This window comes from Vipera ursinii (assembly GCF_947247035.1).
Source record: "Vipera ursinii genome assembly, chromosome: 16".
Taxonomy (NCBI): Eukaryota; Metazoa; Chordata; class Lepidosauria; order Squamata; family Viperidae; genus Vipera; species Vipera ursinii.
This window is the reverse complement of record NC_139529.1, coordinates 9,457,573-9,472,467: the sequence shown is the minus strand read 5'-3', so window position 1 is coordinate 9,472,467 and position 14,895 is coordinate 9,457,573. Positions and strand designations below refer to the sequence as shown.

The following is a 14,895-nucleotide window of genomic DNA, read 5'->3' as shown; positions in this document are numbered from 1 at the left end:
TTCACCTTGACGGACAAGAAACGGGGCTGCACCGTCACCCCAGAGGGGAGCCAGGGCAAGAATCTGAGGCGGACAGGTCCTTTCTGTCTGGAAGACCCACCCTTGACACCCCAAGCTCAGGGCCAGGGTCCCTCGCCCGTTCGCCTGGCCTTGAGGGAGAGGCTCTCTTGGCCAGAGCCAGGCTCTCGAGCCTGAGCTGTGGGAGAGCTGAAGCCAGAGCCAGAGGGGGCCCTGGGCTGGGCGGGCCAATTCAAGAGGAAGCCCTCCCAGTTCACCTACTGGGAGCCTCTCGGTAATAGAGGAAGCCCTCGCAGAGGCCTGTCAGCGGGTTGCAGCTTAAGCTGGGCTCGCATCGAGGGCACATTGACTGGCAGTCCTGCCCAGAGTAGCCGGGGGAACATCTTGCTCTGACGTGCACAGCTGCTGCTGGTCCAGGATCCTCCAGGCTGACAAAGCGTCTCCCCACCATAAGGTGGTGGCCTGCCGCGGTGCTGACCACAACCTCGCAGCCCTCGCCCAATGCACTGCACTGCTGCTGGGCGGCCCGCAGCGAACGAAAGCTCAGATCTGCAGCCTTGGCACCCACAAAGGATTTTCCAGGGAAGGTCATGTATAAATCTGGAGATCAAAGAAGCCAGGTGAAAGGCAAGCCCCCCTCATCTGCAGCTGGAAGGATCCCAGGCGACAGTCCCTGCAGGCGAGCCAGCATCAGCCCTCCTGCCCTTCTCACGGGCCCTCTCCTCCCCCCTCCCCAGCTTTTCCTTTGGTCAAGAGACAAAGTCAGCCGGTGCTTCAGCTGGCTTGCTTAGTAAATGAAAACAGTAAATCTTAAGAAAGGGAGGGGGATTCAGACAATGCAGCAGCTGATCAGACGGCTGAGGTTTTGTTTAGGCCACCTTTAGAGCATTGCTGGAGTGGGCCTCCTATCCCATGTAGCTCCGTCTCCTTCCTGGCCATGTTTAGGCCCCCCTGTCCTCTTCCTCCTTTTTTCTCTACTCCCTAACAACATCAGCCACAAAACACCACCGTCCGCAGCTTTCATCTTGCCACAAGGGGCTCCTGGGATCCTCTAAGTATCATTTCTGTGGAAAAGTTGCTCGCCAGACAGTAGAACTGTGTGACGAGGGGCAAGGCGTTGCACTCTTTTCCACCAGCTCTTACCGCTTCGGCGCGGAGCCTGGCATATCCAACGGTGAGGCCTGTGGCACGGCTCGGCCTTCAGGAAGCCAGAGGCCAGAGCAAGCATGCAGACTGCCGTGCCGGAAGGCTCCAGAGAGTACATGAAGCTGCGTGAAAAAGAGAAAGAGGAGAAGATGTGAAAAAAATCTCAGTTAAGCTCCACTACACGTTCGGCCCAGTCAGAGAAGATCCCCACATGCTGGGTGTGGGCAGAGTTAGCCTTGGCCATTTTGCGGGTGGAGCAGATCAACAGAGAGCAGAGAGCTTCTCGGAGGGAGCCTCGGGGGTGGGGAGGCATCTTACCGCCGCAAGGCTTGGTTGAACTGGGACCCATCCAGCCAGCTCCACAAATTTCTGCCCGTGCTGTGCAAACCCGTCCAGAGGCTCCTTGGGACCTGTCTCTGCAGCCACATCTGCAAGGCACACACAGGGCACGGCGCCATTCCGCCTGGTGGGATTCCCAGCCATCCGGAGGCCAAACCCACAGAACTGCCCGTTGCTCCTCGCCACCCACCCAAATCTCTGGCCACATCTGCAGCAGAGCGGGCCCCAGAGGAGGCAGGGCCCTTGTCTCCTGGCTGGGCTTGGAGCTTCCCAGAAAGATGCAGAGCAGGTGGGCCCTTCACCTTATTGCTCCAGGCGGCCCTGCCAGCCACTCCCAGGTCCAGAGCTCAACCGCTCACCAGATCCTGTGGGCTGTTCAGTGAGAGCAGGCTCCCCCCGTGGAATCGCTGGCAGAACCTCTGCGCCTGGCTCCACTCCAGGGCCACATCCAGCACGAAGAAGAGGCATTTGTCCTTCCAAGCTCTCCAGCCCCTAGAACGGGGGCAGTGCACATCTGGGGAGAAAAGAGCAGGGGGGGGCGCTGTGAACCAAGTGGCTTCCTCCAGCCTCAGAGGGAAGGGCAGGATAAGTGGCCTCCCAAACAAGGAGCCCCGATCCCGGCAGCGCTTGAGTTGGGGTGGGGGGCAAGAGACGTATCCGATTCATCCCGTCCCTCTCCCTAAACCAGGGGACGTTTCAGAGCCTCGCCCGAGGCAGGGAAAGGACAGAGGAGGTCGCGAGCGACGCTGAACTGCCGATGGGAAAAAGGGAGCGTGTACCCTGATCCAGGAGGAAGTACAAGGCCCGAGCAGTGCATTTCCCCAGATACAGGGTGGCGTTGGCGGCCTCTTGAAACACGCAGAGCCCCGAGTGCAGACTCTGCAGGCGCATGTCTGGCAAGAGGCGGAAGCTGCTCCGGGGGTCAGCAGAGCAGTCCCAGCTGCTCAGCACCGAGGACCCGCCTGAGGTAACCTGCACAGAGTGGACCACGAGTGGCTCGCGTGACCTTGAGCTGGTTTGCGTTTGGCTCCTCATAAAGCAAGGGCTGCTTTTCTGAGGGACCCCCACACCACTACAGTCTTCAGGCTCCCCCGGGGTCTCCAGGGACAAAGAGACAAAATACCAGCTAAGAATGCAAAGAAGCCGTGACTGACCAGGAGACAGGCAGGAGGGTCTGCAACGTTGCGGAGTCGACCGTTCAGCTGCAATCCCCAGAGCGCCCGCCCGGCACACGGGCCAGGCAGGGGCTGGATGTGGAGGATGGGCCGCTCTGGGTCTGTGCAGAGAACCCAAGCCGCCTTCTCTCTGAGCCGGAGGAGGCCGAGCCACACAAAGGGAGGAGCTGGGGGAGAAGCAAGAAAGACCGTTCACTTCCAAAGCACCAGAGTGAACTTCACCCTTGTCCTCTGGGGGCTCTGGGGTCAAGAAGAGGAAGAGCTGGAGCATTTTTGAGTAAGGAAGAGATTCCTGCTGCCGTCACTACCCTGGGGGCTCATCCCCAGACCAAGGGACCCTGCCGGACAGTGGGCCGGACTAGGCAAAGGCAGAAGAGGAGGAAGGAAGCAAGGAAGGAAGGAAGCTGACAGCAGAAGTTGGGAAGGGATCCCCGTTTCTCCTGGGGAGAGAGGCAGCAATTCAGCCACCAGCAAAGGGAGGTGAACAAATAGGCCGGCTGGGGGGTGCAAACATGGAGCATCCACAGTCCGGCAGCTGCATCGCCCCCAACTCAACCCGTCTCGATGTCCCAACAAACTCCCCCGTCAGGGCAGCCATAGTTGGTGTCCATCCAACCCTTCAGAATTGCCCCCCCCCCGGCACTTTACCTGGCTCTTCACTGGGAGGGCTGATCTGCACGCTTGGAGGCTTCTTCGCAACCAGCTGGCTCCAGCTCACCACGTTCCCGGGGAACTTCCACCTGTTTCTCAAGGCTGCCATCTGCTTCACCGGGAACTCAGAAAGGGCCCGGTCCCACAGATTCACCTCACTCAGATCGCCCGCGTAGAAGCTGGTCCCTGCAAGGTGAGCCTGGTTAGCAAGATCCCCGGGGGCCTTATGCAATACACGCACACGTACAAATACATCAGTAACTATAGCCAGGATGCTGCTCTCGCTTAGATACAGGCCTTACAGAGAAAAAGAAGAGGGGGGAAGGGCCATTAGCCCTGGCACCAGTGCAGACCTGCCACGGACACCACGGAGGAAATCATCCCCAAGAGACTCAGCCAGGACTCACCCCCGTGGCCCCCTTCCAGCTGCCCTAGGCTCAGCCTTCCTCCCAGGGAAAGCCCTTTCCACAGGAAGCCGCTGCTCTCAGACAGGTCTGGCTGCCGGCTCTCCCCATCCACAAAGACTTGGCAGGGAGCGACGCCGGGAGTGTTGGAGACGGAGACAGCCAGGTGATGCCAGGATCCATCCAAGAGGAGGACTCGGCTGCTGCTGAACAGCAGGGCCCTGCAAGAAGAAGCAGAGCAGGACAGGGGAGAAGGCTCGGCTCCCAGGCAAGGCTGTACGGCCAATGGGTAGAGAGGGATGTCGGAGGAAGGGGCTATGGATTTCTAATGGCCCCAGGGAGGGAGGGCCAATGGCGCGCCCCCTGCCTGCCTCACCCCTTGGCGTAGAATTCCAGTCCAGAAGGGGAGAGAAGAAAGAGCGCAAACTCTGCCTGCTGCCGCCACTTCAAGGAGTAGCTGACGGCACACATCCGGGGAGAGTCCAGGAAGGAGCTTCGGATCCACAGGCCAAGGGTGAAGTTGCCCAGGTAGCAGTGGACGGCATCCTCCAGCTGCAGGCTGCTCCCGTAAGGGAAGCGCAAGTCAGAGGACAGCGGATACTCTGGAAGAAGATGCCAAGGGGTGAGGGCACCTCACGGGTGCAACAGAGGCTCCGTGCCCCTTCAAAACACTCAGGAGAGCCCCGACCAGGCAGCTCTGAATTCTGCCTTTCCCTCAGATCTGGAGACAGCCATCTTTGATCAGAGTCGCGGGGGACCTCTGGCCTCCTTAGTTCCAGTGCACTGCTACAAGACTGGCGCTCCCAGAAGAGCTCCCTCCGCCAGAGAAGCAGCAGCCCGTGCTCAGACCCTTCTCCAACTGAGTGGGGGTCAGGATGGACCGGCCAGGCCAGTCCCGTCCCCCTCCCACTGAGGCAGCTGTGCCTGCTTGAGGCTGGCTGGACCAACCTACCCAGGGAAGCGTTGACTACGGTGGCTCCGCTTATCTGCAAGGAGCTGATGTTCGCAAGGAAGGCCTCTTGGCTGCCCGACAGTCGGAAGTGCTCCTGGTGGTTGAAGAAGCAGGCGAAGCCATCTGGGTAGCTGATGAAGCTCCAGGTGTTGAGGCCGGAGGGAAAAGGTGCATGAGGGTAATTCTTGTGCACCAAAAATCTGCCGTGTTCACTCAAGATGCTGCCATGGATATGAGTGGCATTGTACTCAAAGATGATCAAGAACAGGGTGCCGTTCGGATGGAAGCAGGTCAAAGCCAGAGAGAAGGCGGCATGGCCAGACAAGGAGAAGGTGACATCAGCTGTGGCGTAAGGACCCATCCCACCTGGGAGGAGAAACCAAACGGGCTCCGGAGGGCCACAGGAATCTGCCAGCAAAGAGCAGAATGAATTAGGCCTCCGTCAAGGAAATCCAGGAAGAACAACCAGTGGAGGGAATTTACAGCTGGGTTCTGAAATAGTATTTGGATCATCTCTTGAAGGCACGTGAGGCTCCCAGCCTGTGAAAGGATCTGACTGTTTTAGAGCTTCAGGTAAAAGTAAGTTCAACAGACCAGAGGCCTAGTCTTCTGGGCTTGGCACACAAGAATATTCCTGAACCATGTTTCCCACTGTGGAAGTCACTACCGTGTTCCACAATAACAGGGGTGTCAAACTCCCAGCCTATGGGCCAGACGCATCATGCGGAAGCCGCGTCCACCCTGTTGCCAACAATGGCAAAACCATCCTGATACGTTGCACGATGTCACATGACGTCGCGAGTTTGACATGTCTGCCATAAAGAGTAAGAGGTTATTCTACAGGCTTCCACACTTCCTTGTGTATTTAGATTGAGTACTATTAGAAAAAGGAGCCTGGGTGTGGATCTGTCTGGCAATCCCCACCTCAAGTTATTGCACTCACCGTATTGGAGTTGGCAGATGAAACCTACGTACTCGGCTGTGGGGCGCACCTGGCAAGGCCTGGCTTTCCACGTCCCATGCTGCCTGCTATCCAGGGGCCGAAGACTGAGCGCTGCGCACTGGTCCTGCCCTGTGGTTGGGGCTGATGGGAGAGGAAGGGGAATGCCGGGCTCAGTCAGCCTCCCACACCTCCAGGACACTCTGCAGCCTATTCTCACAAGCAGGTTAAAACTTTCTTCGAGACGGTGTAACGGGAAAGTTTTAAAATCTGTGAATGGGTGGTAACACCCTCCCTCTGTACAGTAAAGCTCCCACACCATTTTCATTTAAGTAGCATAATAATGTTACAGAAATGTGCTGTAACAGGGTAATGGGGATTTTTTTGTTCTGACATTTATGATTTCATTTTCATTATAACCCAAAATGCTCTTTAAAAAAAGGAAATGTCAGGACAAGTAACAGATTTCAGCCACGTAACACAGGGGCCCAGAAAAGCACCTGAGTGCCACCGGAGGTAGGTGGGGGCCGAGGCATCGCTCCACTTCCACAGGGCCCCCAGGCGCAGACCGATCCACAGGTGCCAGCCATCCTCAGGAAAAGCACCTGAAAGGGGGGGGGGCAGAACCAGCAGGAGTGAGTCACCTGAAGAGCATTGAGCCTCTCCTTCTTTCTTCTCCATCAATCAAGCATGCTCTCAGAAGAGCAAAAGCAGAGAACCGAAGGACAGGCGACGGCTGAGACCTCCCCATTCCAACCGGGTCGCTTTCGATCAGCCTGTGCAACTTTGAAAACTGATTAAGAATCTCAACGAAGCCCCTGGGGAATCGGCAGACCTCTTACTTGAGAGAAAAGCATTCTCCCCTTCATCGTGGATAATGGCCAAGTCCCCTCCGAGCTTCTGGCAGAAAGACTGGGCCTCTCTCCACGACCGCTGTTCCCGCAAGGATGGGAAATGGAAGGCATAGCAGTGAGAGCGGAAACGCACTTTTCTGCTGGTGCTGGAAAAGGCATCTGGACCAGAGAGAGAAAGGCCAGTTTCAAAAACGTCTGTGGAGATTCTCAAGTATCGAGAAAGGGGGAGGTATCCTCCTCTGGAGAGGGCACTTGAATCCTCCACGTTCAGAGGCGCTCGACTACTAAGTAACAGTAACGATGTGGGAACTCACCAGGAAGCACCTTTTGCTTTCATGTCCTAAGGGCAACTTGTCTAGTGTGTGTAGCAGAGGTGGGCTAAGTCAGGTTTGATGGGGGGGGAGTCCCAGGACGCCTTTCTCCGCATTGCCAAGGGGCGTGTGCCCATTCCATTTCCCACCGTATCTTCCTCATGGTTTGGGGTTGGGAGGGAGAAAGAGCCAGTTTTTCTTGCCATACCTTTTACCGGCTTCTCACAGATAAATGAGGTGCTGGCCTCACAGTCCCAGTCTCTCCATTGTGCAGTGTAGATGCCCACAAGCTGGACGCAGCGCTCCTTCCCGGGGTGGCCCTGCAGCCAGTGGCTGGCGAAATTGAAAAACCCAAAACCAAGGCATGAGCTGGAAGACATTTCATTAGGATTGCATTTAAGAAGAACATCGACGGACGTTCCGTGACCCAGAGGCCACTTGGGAAGGTCTTCCCCAGTCAGGAGGCGACGGGAGAGGAGAGGCCGATGAGGCCACCTCTTCAGGCTTTGTGTAGATTGGCTGAATACTCCCTTCTCTCGCGACACCCACCCACCTGCCCACCTCACACCAAACTCTTTCCTCCCTCACCTGTACCAGCTCTGTGATATTGGAGTGCCATCCACCCAGGTGAGCTGAGCCTCTCGCCGTGCCAGCCCAATCCAGAAGTATGACGCGTGACCCCTGGCACCTTCGGTAAGGTTCCTCAGGAACGTCTGTGCCAAGGTAAGTTTCAAAGGCAAGGCTGAAACCACAGCAGCATTTTCTCCACTTCTACAGAAAGTGGGCAGGCTAAGGCCTTGGTGCAGCTGTGGCCTTATCTGCAACAGAGCTGTCCTCAGGGTAGCTGGACCCAAGCCAAACCCCTCCCACTCCTCTTTTCATTCCCCAACACAGTGCGGATTGCAAAGACCACTTCTTACTTGCTTGCTGTAATCCTTGATAACCACTAGATCTGCCTTTTGGTCCCGACAGAAGATTCTGGCCTCCTTCCAGGAGAGAGCAGGGGCAGCCGGGATATAGAAGCAGAACTCATCTCTGTAGGGGACCCACTTTGGGGGGCACCACCCCTGTCCTGCATGGAGAAACAGTAAAGGTGCATCTTGGATCAGAAGTTTTGTTGCTAAACAGAAAAGGGCTAAACTTTAGTCCGTTGGTGTTCAGTTCCACCCAATCTTACGACGACTACTCAGTTTCAGGCCCAGGTTCAACCTTCCCAGGAACAGCCACCGATCACAGGCACGGTGGAGCACACGGGTGATCATCTGTTGTTCTAACTACAGGCCAGCTTTGTTCTTTGGTCTACCAGCAACTTGGCACCGGTTCTGCAAGCAATCTTCTAGCAGGTTCTGTGTCTCTCTCTGTCCTCATTCACACAGCCAGACTCACATGGCCTTTTAGAATCCACAGGTCAAAATCTTTAAATCCAAATAATAAAATGAGATTTGGCAGACCCAGCAGTGGAAGAAACGAGAGGGCATGAAAAGGAAATATTTCAAAATGAGGACTTGGAGAGCGGGATAACCGATCAGACCAGCACTTCTGACCAGGGTGATAGCAAGGGAGATCTCTGTTTGCATAGATAGAAGATTAGATGAATTATCCCCTCACCAGAACTTATGAAGAGCAATGCCAATGGCCCCCAGGCTACCTTCCAGTGCGATTTTGCTCCACCCATCTCAACGGGTCCTAAAATCAGAAGAAAACCATCGTTTTTCTTCGGCAGCCTCCAGGATGTGAGAACACCTTCAAATGGATACATTTCCACCATTGATCAAGCCAAGCTGGGCCCTCACTTGACAGCTGCCCAGACATTCGGTAACACAGTCCATCAACTGGAACACCCGCCAGTAAAAGGAGGACCAACGTTTGAATAGGACTGGAAACTCCCCACCCTACCCCACCGTGCAGCAGGGGACGAGGGGTCCTGCCCGGGAGCTGGGCACCTTCTGAGGGAGGGCATCTCTGGGCATCACGGGGGTCAGACTGCCAGAGCATCACCTCTCCGCTCTCTCTTGGCCAAGACCTTGCAGAGACCCTCTGGGCCACACCTGCCTCGACTGGCCCTGCTCACTCCAGGCAGGCTTCTCTGGTGAGGCCTCTGCCGCTAGGCCTCACCGGGCCTCATCCAGGAACTGGAGCGAGAACAGGGAAAGGACGGGGGCCAGTGCCATTGGGGGGGAGGGAGGAATGAGCAATCTGGAAATCCAGAGGCAGCGTCCAAAAGCCTCCCTAGCAACCTGCACCTCCCCGGCTTGGCAGGTCCAGAGATCTCCGAGGGCCAGAGCAACAGGAGACCTGCCCGCCCGAATGCTTCCTACCTGGGCTTCCACCTTCTCGCCTGGCCACGAGCAAGAGCAGCAGGGCCAGACGCCTAGGGCTCTGCTCAGGCCCTGAGGTCTCCCCGAAGCCTCCCCAGAGACCCTCCGTGGCCTGCCCAAAGGGGAGGCGCAACCCAGAAACCGGCTGCCCTATCCAGAGAGGCTTTCCTGAAGAGGTTCCCAGGCTGGCTTCCCCTTGATGTGGGGCTGCCCCTCTGCACCGCCTCCAGATGCAGGTTGTAAGACTTCGTGGCTGCCTTTTAAGCATACGCATGAGTAAGAATTTGCCTACTTTTTTTATAATGACAGCCACTTATAACAAAAATAAATCAATAAATATCGAGGCATGGAAAAATCATGAGCAGGTTCATATTTGGAACGACAAACTTGTGACTTTTAATTAAAAACAATCAAAGCATCTCAAGCTAAAATATGACTTGATAGATCAAGTAATGGTGCATCAGGAAAGCAGAAGCAGCCGAACCTTTTGGATCCCTGCATGATTAGATATGACTCTGGTTGCCTGTCATTCAAACATCCAAGATGGGCTAAATTCAGCATTTTCACTTGTACCAAATTCGACAAGTGAAATTAAGGGGATGGAGATGAGAAACAGACAAACAACGTTTTTACCAAGTGTCTGAGAAGCATTTGGGTATCACAGATTTGAAAAATAAAAATTTACTGTCCAGTACTGACCCCTCGTGAAATTAGCACCTCTGTAGATCATCAATGTTAACATTACTTTTTTCTAATAATGATATAATTTATACCAGAAAATATTGTAATATTACTATTTCAGCAGCATGGCAGTATGATATTCTTTCATTAGTGAACTCTTGTCAGAAAGACATTCCAGTTTCTGAAGAAGAGACTAACTTAAAAATATTAAGAAAATATACCTTTTACAAAACTTACAGAGTCAAAGAGTGTTACTCTGCTGAGGTTCAGCCTCCAAAAGAGTCACACCCCAAGCGTGTTCTTCAAAAATGGAAAACAGAGAAGGATTGAGGGTGTTTTGCTCCAAGGGTGCCTGATGCCCAGGGCAGCAGAAAGATGAGAAGGGGTCAAGGGAGGATAAGAAAGAGAGAAGAGCTGAACTACAGAACTGTAGAGTTGGAGGGACTTTGGAGGTCTTCTAGTACAACCCCCTTGCTTAAGCAGGGCTCTCCACACAGAAGCCTCCCTCCTCTGTGAAAATGGCAGCCATTCCAGACCCCGTGCTTCTCTGGAAGGAGCCTGATTTACTAAACAGAGACCAGTCACCGGATGTGCTCGGAGAGACCCTTGCAGGTCAGATTTATCCCCCGGACACTCTCAGAAGCAGAAGTCTAAACTCTCAGAGGAAGCCCAGGAGGCTCAACTAAGAAAGAAACAAGACACCTTGCTAAGCACACAACCCAGGAATAGGACCGGCCCTCTATCATCTGCAGCCATGCCCAGCTTGCTATCCCCAAACAAGCACTGAGAAGCTGGCGCAAGATTTGGGACCGGAAGGTTTACATGCAGCCCTGGACTGGTCAGGAGATTGTGCTAGAAAACCACCAGAGTGGGGAAGTCCTGAAAGATGCAGCAAAGATGGAGACATTTTCAGAAAATCCTGGAATCTGAAACGAGTAAAGGCTTCTCCACTCTTTCAGCTTTCTGCCCCAGGCAGGCAGGAACCTAATTCAGCTCTGAAAAGCTGCGGCAGTTCCACAGCAGAGTGTGGGGTCGCAGCGGCAGCAGCTGTTCTGGGGAAAGCAGGGCTGGGGCTCCGGCAGAACTTCCCAGCAGGAGCCGTTCGGCTGCTCCGTGATGACCGGCCTCTCCTTGGAGAACCGCTCCAGTTGCAGCTGGCCTCCCTGCCGGGGAAGCGCCTTCTTGGATTTGACGGCGAGGAAGGCCACAAGGTCCAAGTCAAGCATTGCCACCCCTCCGCGTGGGGTGGGCGTGTTTTGGCGGCATTGGGGACACGGGATCCACCACTGCTCACTGGCCACCACGTTGAGGCGCCGGATGCAGGCCTGGCAAAACGTGTGGCCGCAGTGGAGGCGGCGAGGGAGGTGGGCAGAGAGGTCGTAGCAGCAGTAACAGATGATGCACTCCGCTTTCAGGCTGCTGGGACTGGGGACAGCGGCCTCCGGACCGGGCTTGACAGCCTCGTCGTCCTCAAGCCCAGAAGCCAGAGCAGTCCTGCAGGGAAGAACCCAAGAGAAGAGTCGTTTAGGGCCACAGGCGGACCAGACCTTGGGCGGCAGCTCCAGCTGATCTCAGTCGCCACTTTTTCAAATCTGCCTGCTGCAGAAAGCAGAGAGCTCTGGGACCGCCTTTCAATGCCCATCAGTCGGAAACTCCTAAATTTTCTCCCGATTCGGTTTCTGAAGCTCTGAACTAGAGTAAAAAAAATGGGGAGGGGGGAGTTTGCGCACAACTTCCCAGTCACATTGCGATCTGGACAGACAGGTTGCTGGCAAAGGAATTACAGGTTTTAGATGGTGGTTTATTCCTTTGGGGGAATCATGTGCAGCAGCACCTGCAATTTTCATGCAAAGCTACCCAGCAAAACTGACCCCTTGAAAGCAGGAGACAACCAGTCGACCATGCCAGTCACTTAAGAGCCTTAATTCAAGTGAAAAGTGAGAAAATTAGATGGAAAACCTTGCCAAATGCAGCACCCCAAAAAGGGTGACCTCTGCAAATGGTCGGTCAACAGGCCACGATCCTCTGCAAAGGCTCCGCTTACCCAAAGCCAAAGTGTGGAAGCTGATGGGGCTCTGGGGCTACACAATCAGCAGGCGGGTTTCTGTGGGAGAAACTTACATTTCTTGCTCCTGCTGCATCTTCACTCTCCTCCAGAGAAAGGGACGCTGACAGCTTCTGGCCGCAACCTCTCACCCTATTCAGTTATCTGAGGTTCACATTTCAGGCACAGTTGCTGGCACTGTAGCTACCTTGAGGGGGCCAACTCCACAAGATAGAATTACTGTTGTCCTGGCCGACAATAGCCACAGAAATTATATGCTCCCTCCTTGCCTGCCTCCTCCAACTCATCTCCCAGCACTGCCCTGGATGTCAGTCATGAAACCACCTTCTGCACAAACGCCTGGAGTGCCCACATTCTGACTACAGGAGAAAGGACCCCTAGGACTTAAATATTCCTGCACCTCCAGAGCCATCTGTGACCCCTCTTGGACCTCAGCCCCCCCCCCCCCCGTCCCTCCTTCTCCACAGCTCCTCCCAACCCAGCCTCAGGTCTCAGCCTGCAGCACGGGCTTCTGCCCAGGTGAAAGAGAGAGACTGTCCAAAAGGGAGGGGGCTGCTGGCTGAGAAGGCTCAGGTGAGCCTCTCAGGGAATCCCCTCGGGCAACCTGAGAACAGCCTGAGGGCCACACTGCTGGCAACAAGAGACGGGGTGTGTGTGTGTGTGTGCAAAGCAGGGCTGCTAATAGAGTTGCTCCTTTTGCGTGGGTGATGCTCCTCCTTCTTGCAGGTTCAGATTAGCCTCAGGGACCCCTTTTCTCCGGCCTGAAACCCCAACCTTGGCCAATGGTCTAGAAGGGAACTTCTCACCAGCAGCTCCCTACCTGGCACTCCTTTCTCTGCAGGAGACTCTTAAATCCCACTCAGCCTCTTATTGGTGGCTTTAAGGCCCAGTTTAGTCCCTGCTGTTTGAACTGGTAATCTACTAGCTTTCCTGGTATGCTGCATTAAGCATTTATTGTAAACTGCTTTGTGAAAGAAAGGTAAAGTTAAATAACAATTCCACATTTCTGAAATGTTCAGAGTTTGACTACTGTTCCATCGCGCGGCACCTGTTTTTCGTAAAGTCTCCATAATTTCCAAATGGACTGAACAATAAAAGGAAGCAGGAAGAGAACGTGGCCAAACTAAGAGATGCTTTGCCATCCTTCAGATTCTCCTCTTCCTACAGACAAATCTGGATATTTGGCTGTCGGAAAGTCCAGATGGGGCCGCTGCCCCCCCTCTCTCCCCAGTAGTCAGGGCCGTGGAAGGGCTGGGCTGGATGGAGGCTGCTCTTCCCAAAGTCTTGCCCTGCATTCTGGCTACAATAACTGAGATCAGGGGGCAGAACAAGCCGCGTCCCAACCCAGTAAAGCCTCGCCCACACGGGGAAGAGACATTCTGTGTTGTGCTCACTTTTTTTTTAATCCCATTTATATCCCGCCCTTCTCCGAAGATTCAGGGCGGCTTACAAGCTTAGCAATAGCCTTCATTCTATGTATACGCCTGCTTATTAGGGCTTTCACGCCCCCCCCCAAGCTGCATTATTACAAAGTCAGCTTATTGCCCCCAACAATCTGGGTCTTCATTTTACCTACCTGGGAAGGATGGAAGGCTGAGTCAACCTTGAGCCTGGTGGGACTCGCACCTGCACTAATTGCAGGCAGCCGGTGTTACTTAAGGAGGCATTAGCCCACTGCTCCACCCAGGCTCTTCACGAAGCAGCCTTGTTGCAAGTCGAGAAGTGGGGCAGAAGAGCGAGGGAGGGAAAAACGCTGCTGTGGGCCTAACGGTTGAGTGTGCCAGACCCACAGCAAGCCCTCCCTTGCCTGGTTTCCTCCTGAACAGACAGCAGTGGGGCAGCCACCCGGCCGGCCACATCCTTCACAGAACGGAGGGCAGGGGGAGTTCGTTTAACTGGGCTCACTGGAGGGAGGCATAGCTTTAGGAGAGGGGGATAAGGGGTAAGAGTCGGCCCTTCTCCTGGGGGTGGGGTGAGTGGGGGGGGGGGAAACATTCAGGTGCTGAAAGCCTTCTGCCTTCTCCTGCTTGCTTGTGTGCTGACCAGTTCCTGGCTCCATCTCGCCCGGCAGCCAAGGAGGGAGGCTACTCCGCAGAGACTCCGCCAGGCTGCTCCTCCTGGCCCAGGAGACTGGAGCATCATCGCCGTTTCAGGCATTTTGCAGCAAACGCTTCTATTCCCACCTTGCCGGGTGAGGAAAGGAAAGCCGTGCCTGAAGGGGAAGAAGCAGGAGGGGGGAGCAAACCCCCAGCTCCAAGCGTGTGCCCTCCCCTTAGCTGGCCACTAGCAGCAAGGAAGGAAGCCCGGAGTCCCCTTTGGCACCCACACGTAAATCTCCACCTACTGGGCGAAACGTTTTGGACCAAGTACTTCAAATGGGCTTACAGAATGTGTCCAAAATCCAGGACTCATGATCTCCAGCGGAATTGAAATTTGGCAAATTTTATAAAACATTTTGTGACAATAAAAATTATCGTAATACAAAATGTCATAAAATATTTCCTGTGCTGAGACAGTTCAACATGGGCCATTTCCAAGGCAGAAACGTCTCCGAACGTCTCCCATGAGATGCTGCATGAAGGAACTGAGAAATCCGGTCAGGAATAAACTCCGAATGGATGAGCAAGGCTAGTCCTCTTATTTTTCCTTTGGCTTTTTTATTCTGCGCTCGCAGGGTGCCCTGCTGTCCAGTCAGCCTCAGCCACGAGTCTGGTTTCTTCTCTTCGGCCCAGAGCCGGACTCTGCTTTGCAGGCCTCGGGAAGCCAGCTGGAGAAGCAGCCCCAAACCACACTGCCCTCCAGTTGGGCCACAGGCGCCTGTTCCTGAACCGCGGCGCTTCGGCACGGATGCCTCCATTGCCGGTGAAGTGGAAAGGGAGGCCAGGCAGGGCTGCCAGGGCGTGGCAGAGAAAGAGGCAGGGTGCCACATGCAGGAAGGGTGACGGGGCAAGGTTGGCAAGGGAGACGAGGAATCTCGCCCTGCTGGGGCTGTGCCAAGGAACGCCCATGGCTGACCTTCCGAGCGTGTGTCCTTGGGAGGC

At 54.9% G+C, this 14,895-nt stretch overlaps 2 protein-coding genes across 5 annotated transcripts in view; both read right to left on the bottom strand.

The window, feature by feature from the left end:
- Positions 1 to 14,895, bottom strand: part of LOC310647619 (uncharacterized protein) — a 43,428-nt gene that overhangs the window by 6,849 nt on the left and 21,684 nt on the right. For 2 of the 4 annotated variants that reach the window (XM_083374974.1, XM_083374977.1), the window contains 17 exons: positions 8,399 to 8,476; positions 7,711 to 7,862; positions 7,379 to 7,503; positions 6,999 to 7,123; positions 6,468 to 6,638; positions 6,126 to 6,230; positions 5,629 to 5,769; positions 4,686 to 5,093; positions 4,110 to 4,335; positions 3,737 to 3,954; positions 3,327 to 3,515; positions 2,658 to 2,845; positions 2,283 to 2,475; positions 1,863 to 2,017; positions 1,483 to 1,592; positions 1,162 to 1,286; positions 280 to 618 (listed from right to left, as the gene is read on the bottom strand). In XM_083374974.1, the coding sequence (XP_083231100.1) occupies positions 280 to 618; positions 1,162 to 1,286; positions 1,483 to 1,592; positions 1,863 to 2,017; positions 2,283 to 2,475; positions 2,658 to 2,845; positions 3,327 to 3,515; positions 3,737 to 3,954; positions 4,110 to 4,335; positions 4,686 to 5,093; positions 5,629 to 5,769; positions 6,126 to 6,230; positions 6,468 to 6,638; positions 6,999 to 7,123; positions 7,379 to 7,503; positions 7,711 to 7,862; positions 8,399 to 8,476 (3,048 nt within the window). Of the gene's footprint in view, positions 1 to 279; positions 619 to 1,161; positions 1,287 to 1,482; positions 1,593 to 1,862; positions 2,018 to 2,282; positions 2,476 to 2,657; positions 2,846 to 3,326; positions 3,516 to 3,736; positions 3,955 to 4,109; positions 4,336 to 4,685; positions 5,094 to 5,628; positions 5,770 to 6,125; positions 6,231 to 6,467; positions 6,639 to 6,998; positions 7,124 to 7,378; positions 7,504 to 7,710; positions 7,863 to 8,398; positions 8,477 to 11,336; positions 13,046 to 14,895 lie in introns of those variants that run through there. The other 2 variants (XM_083374976.1, XM_083374975.1) reach the window with 2 other exon arrangements.
- Positions 9,313 to 14,711, bottom strand: RNF224 (ring finger protein 224; the record flags this gene model as incomplete). The annotated part of the gene is made up of 3 exons (XM_083374856.1): positions 9,313 to 11,354; positions 14,038 to 14,066; positions 14,411 to 14,711. The coding sequence occupies 3 exons, from the start codon at positions 14,709 to 14,711 to the stop codon at positions 10,779 to 10,781; spliced, it is 906 nt and encodes a 301-aa protein (XP_083230982.1). The 3' UTR covers positions 9,313 to 10,778.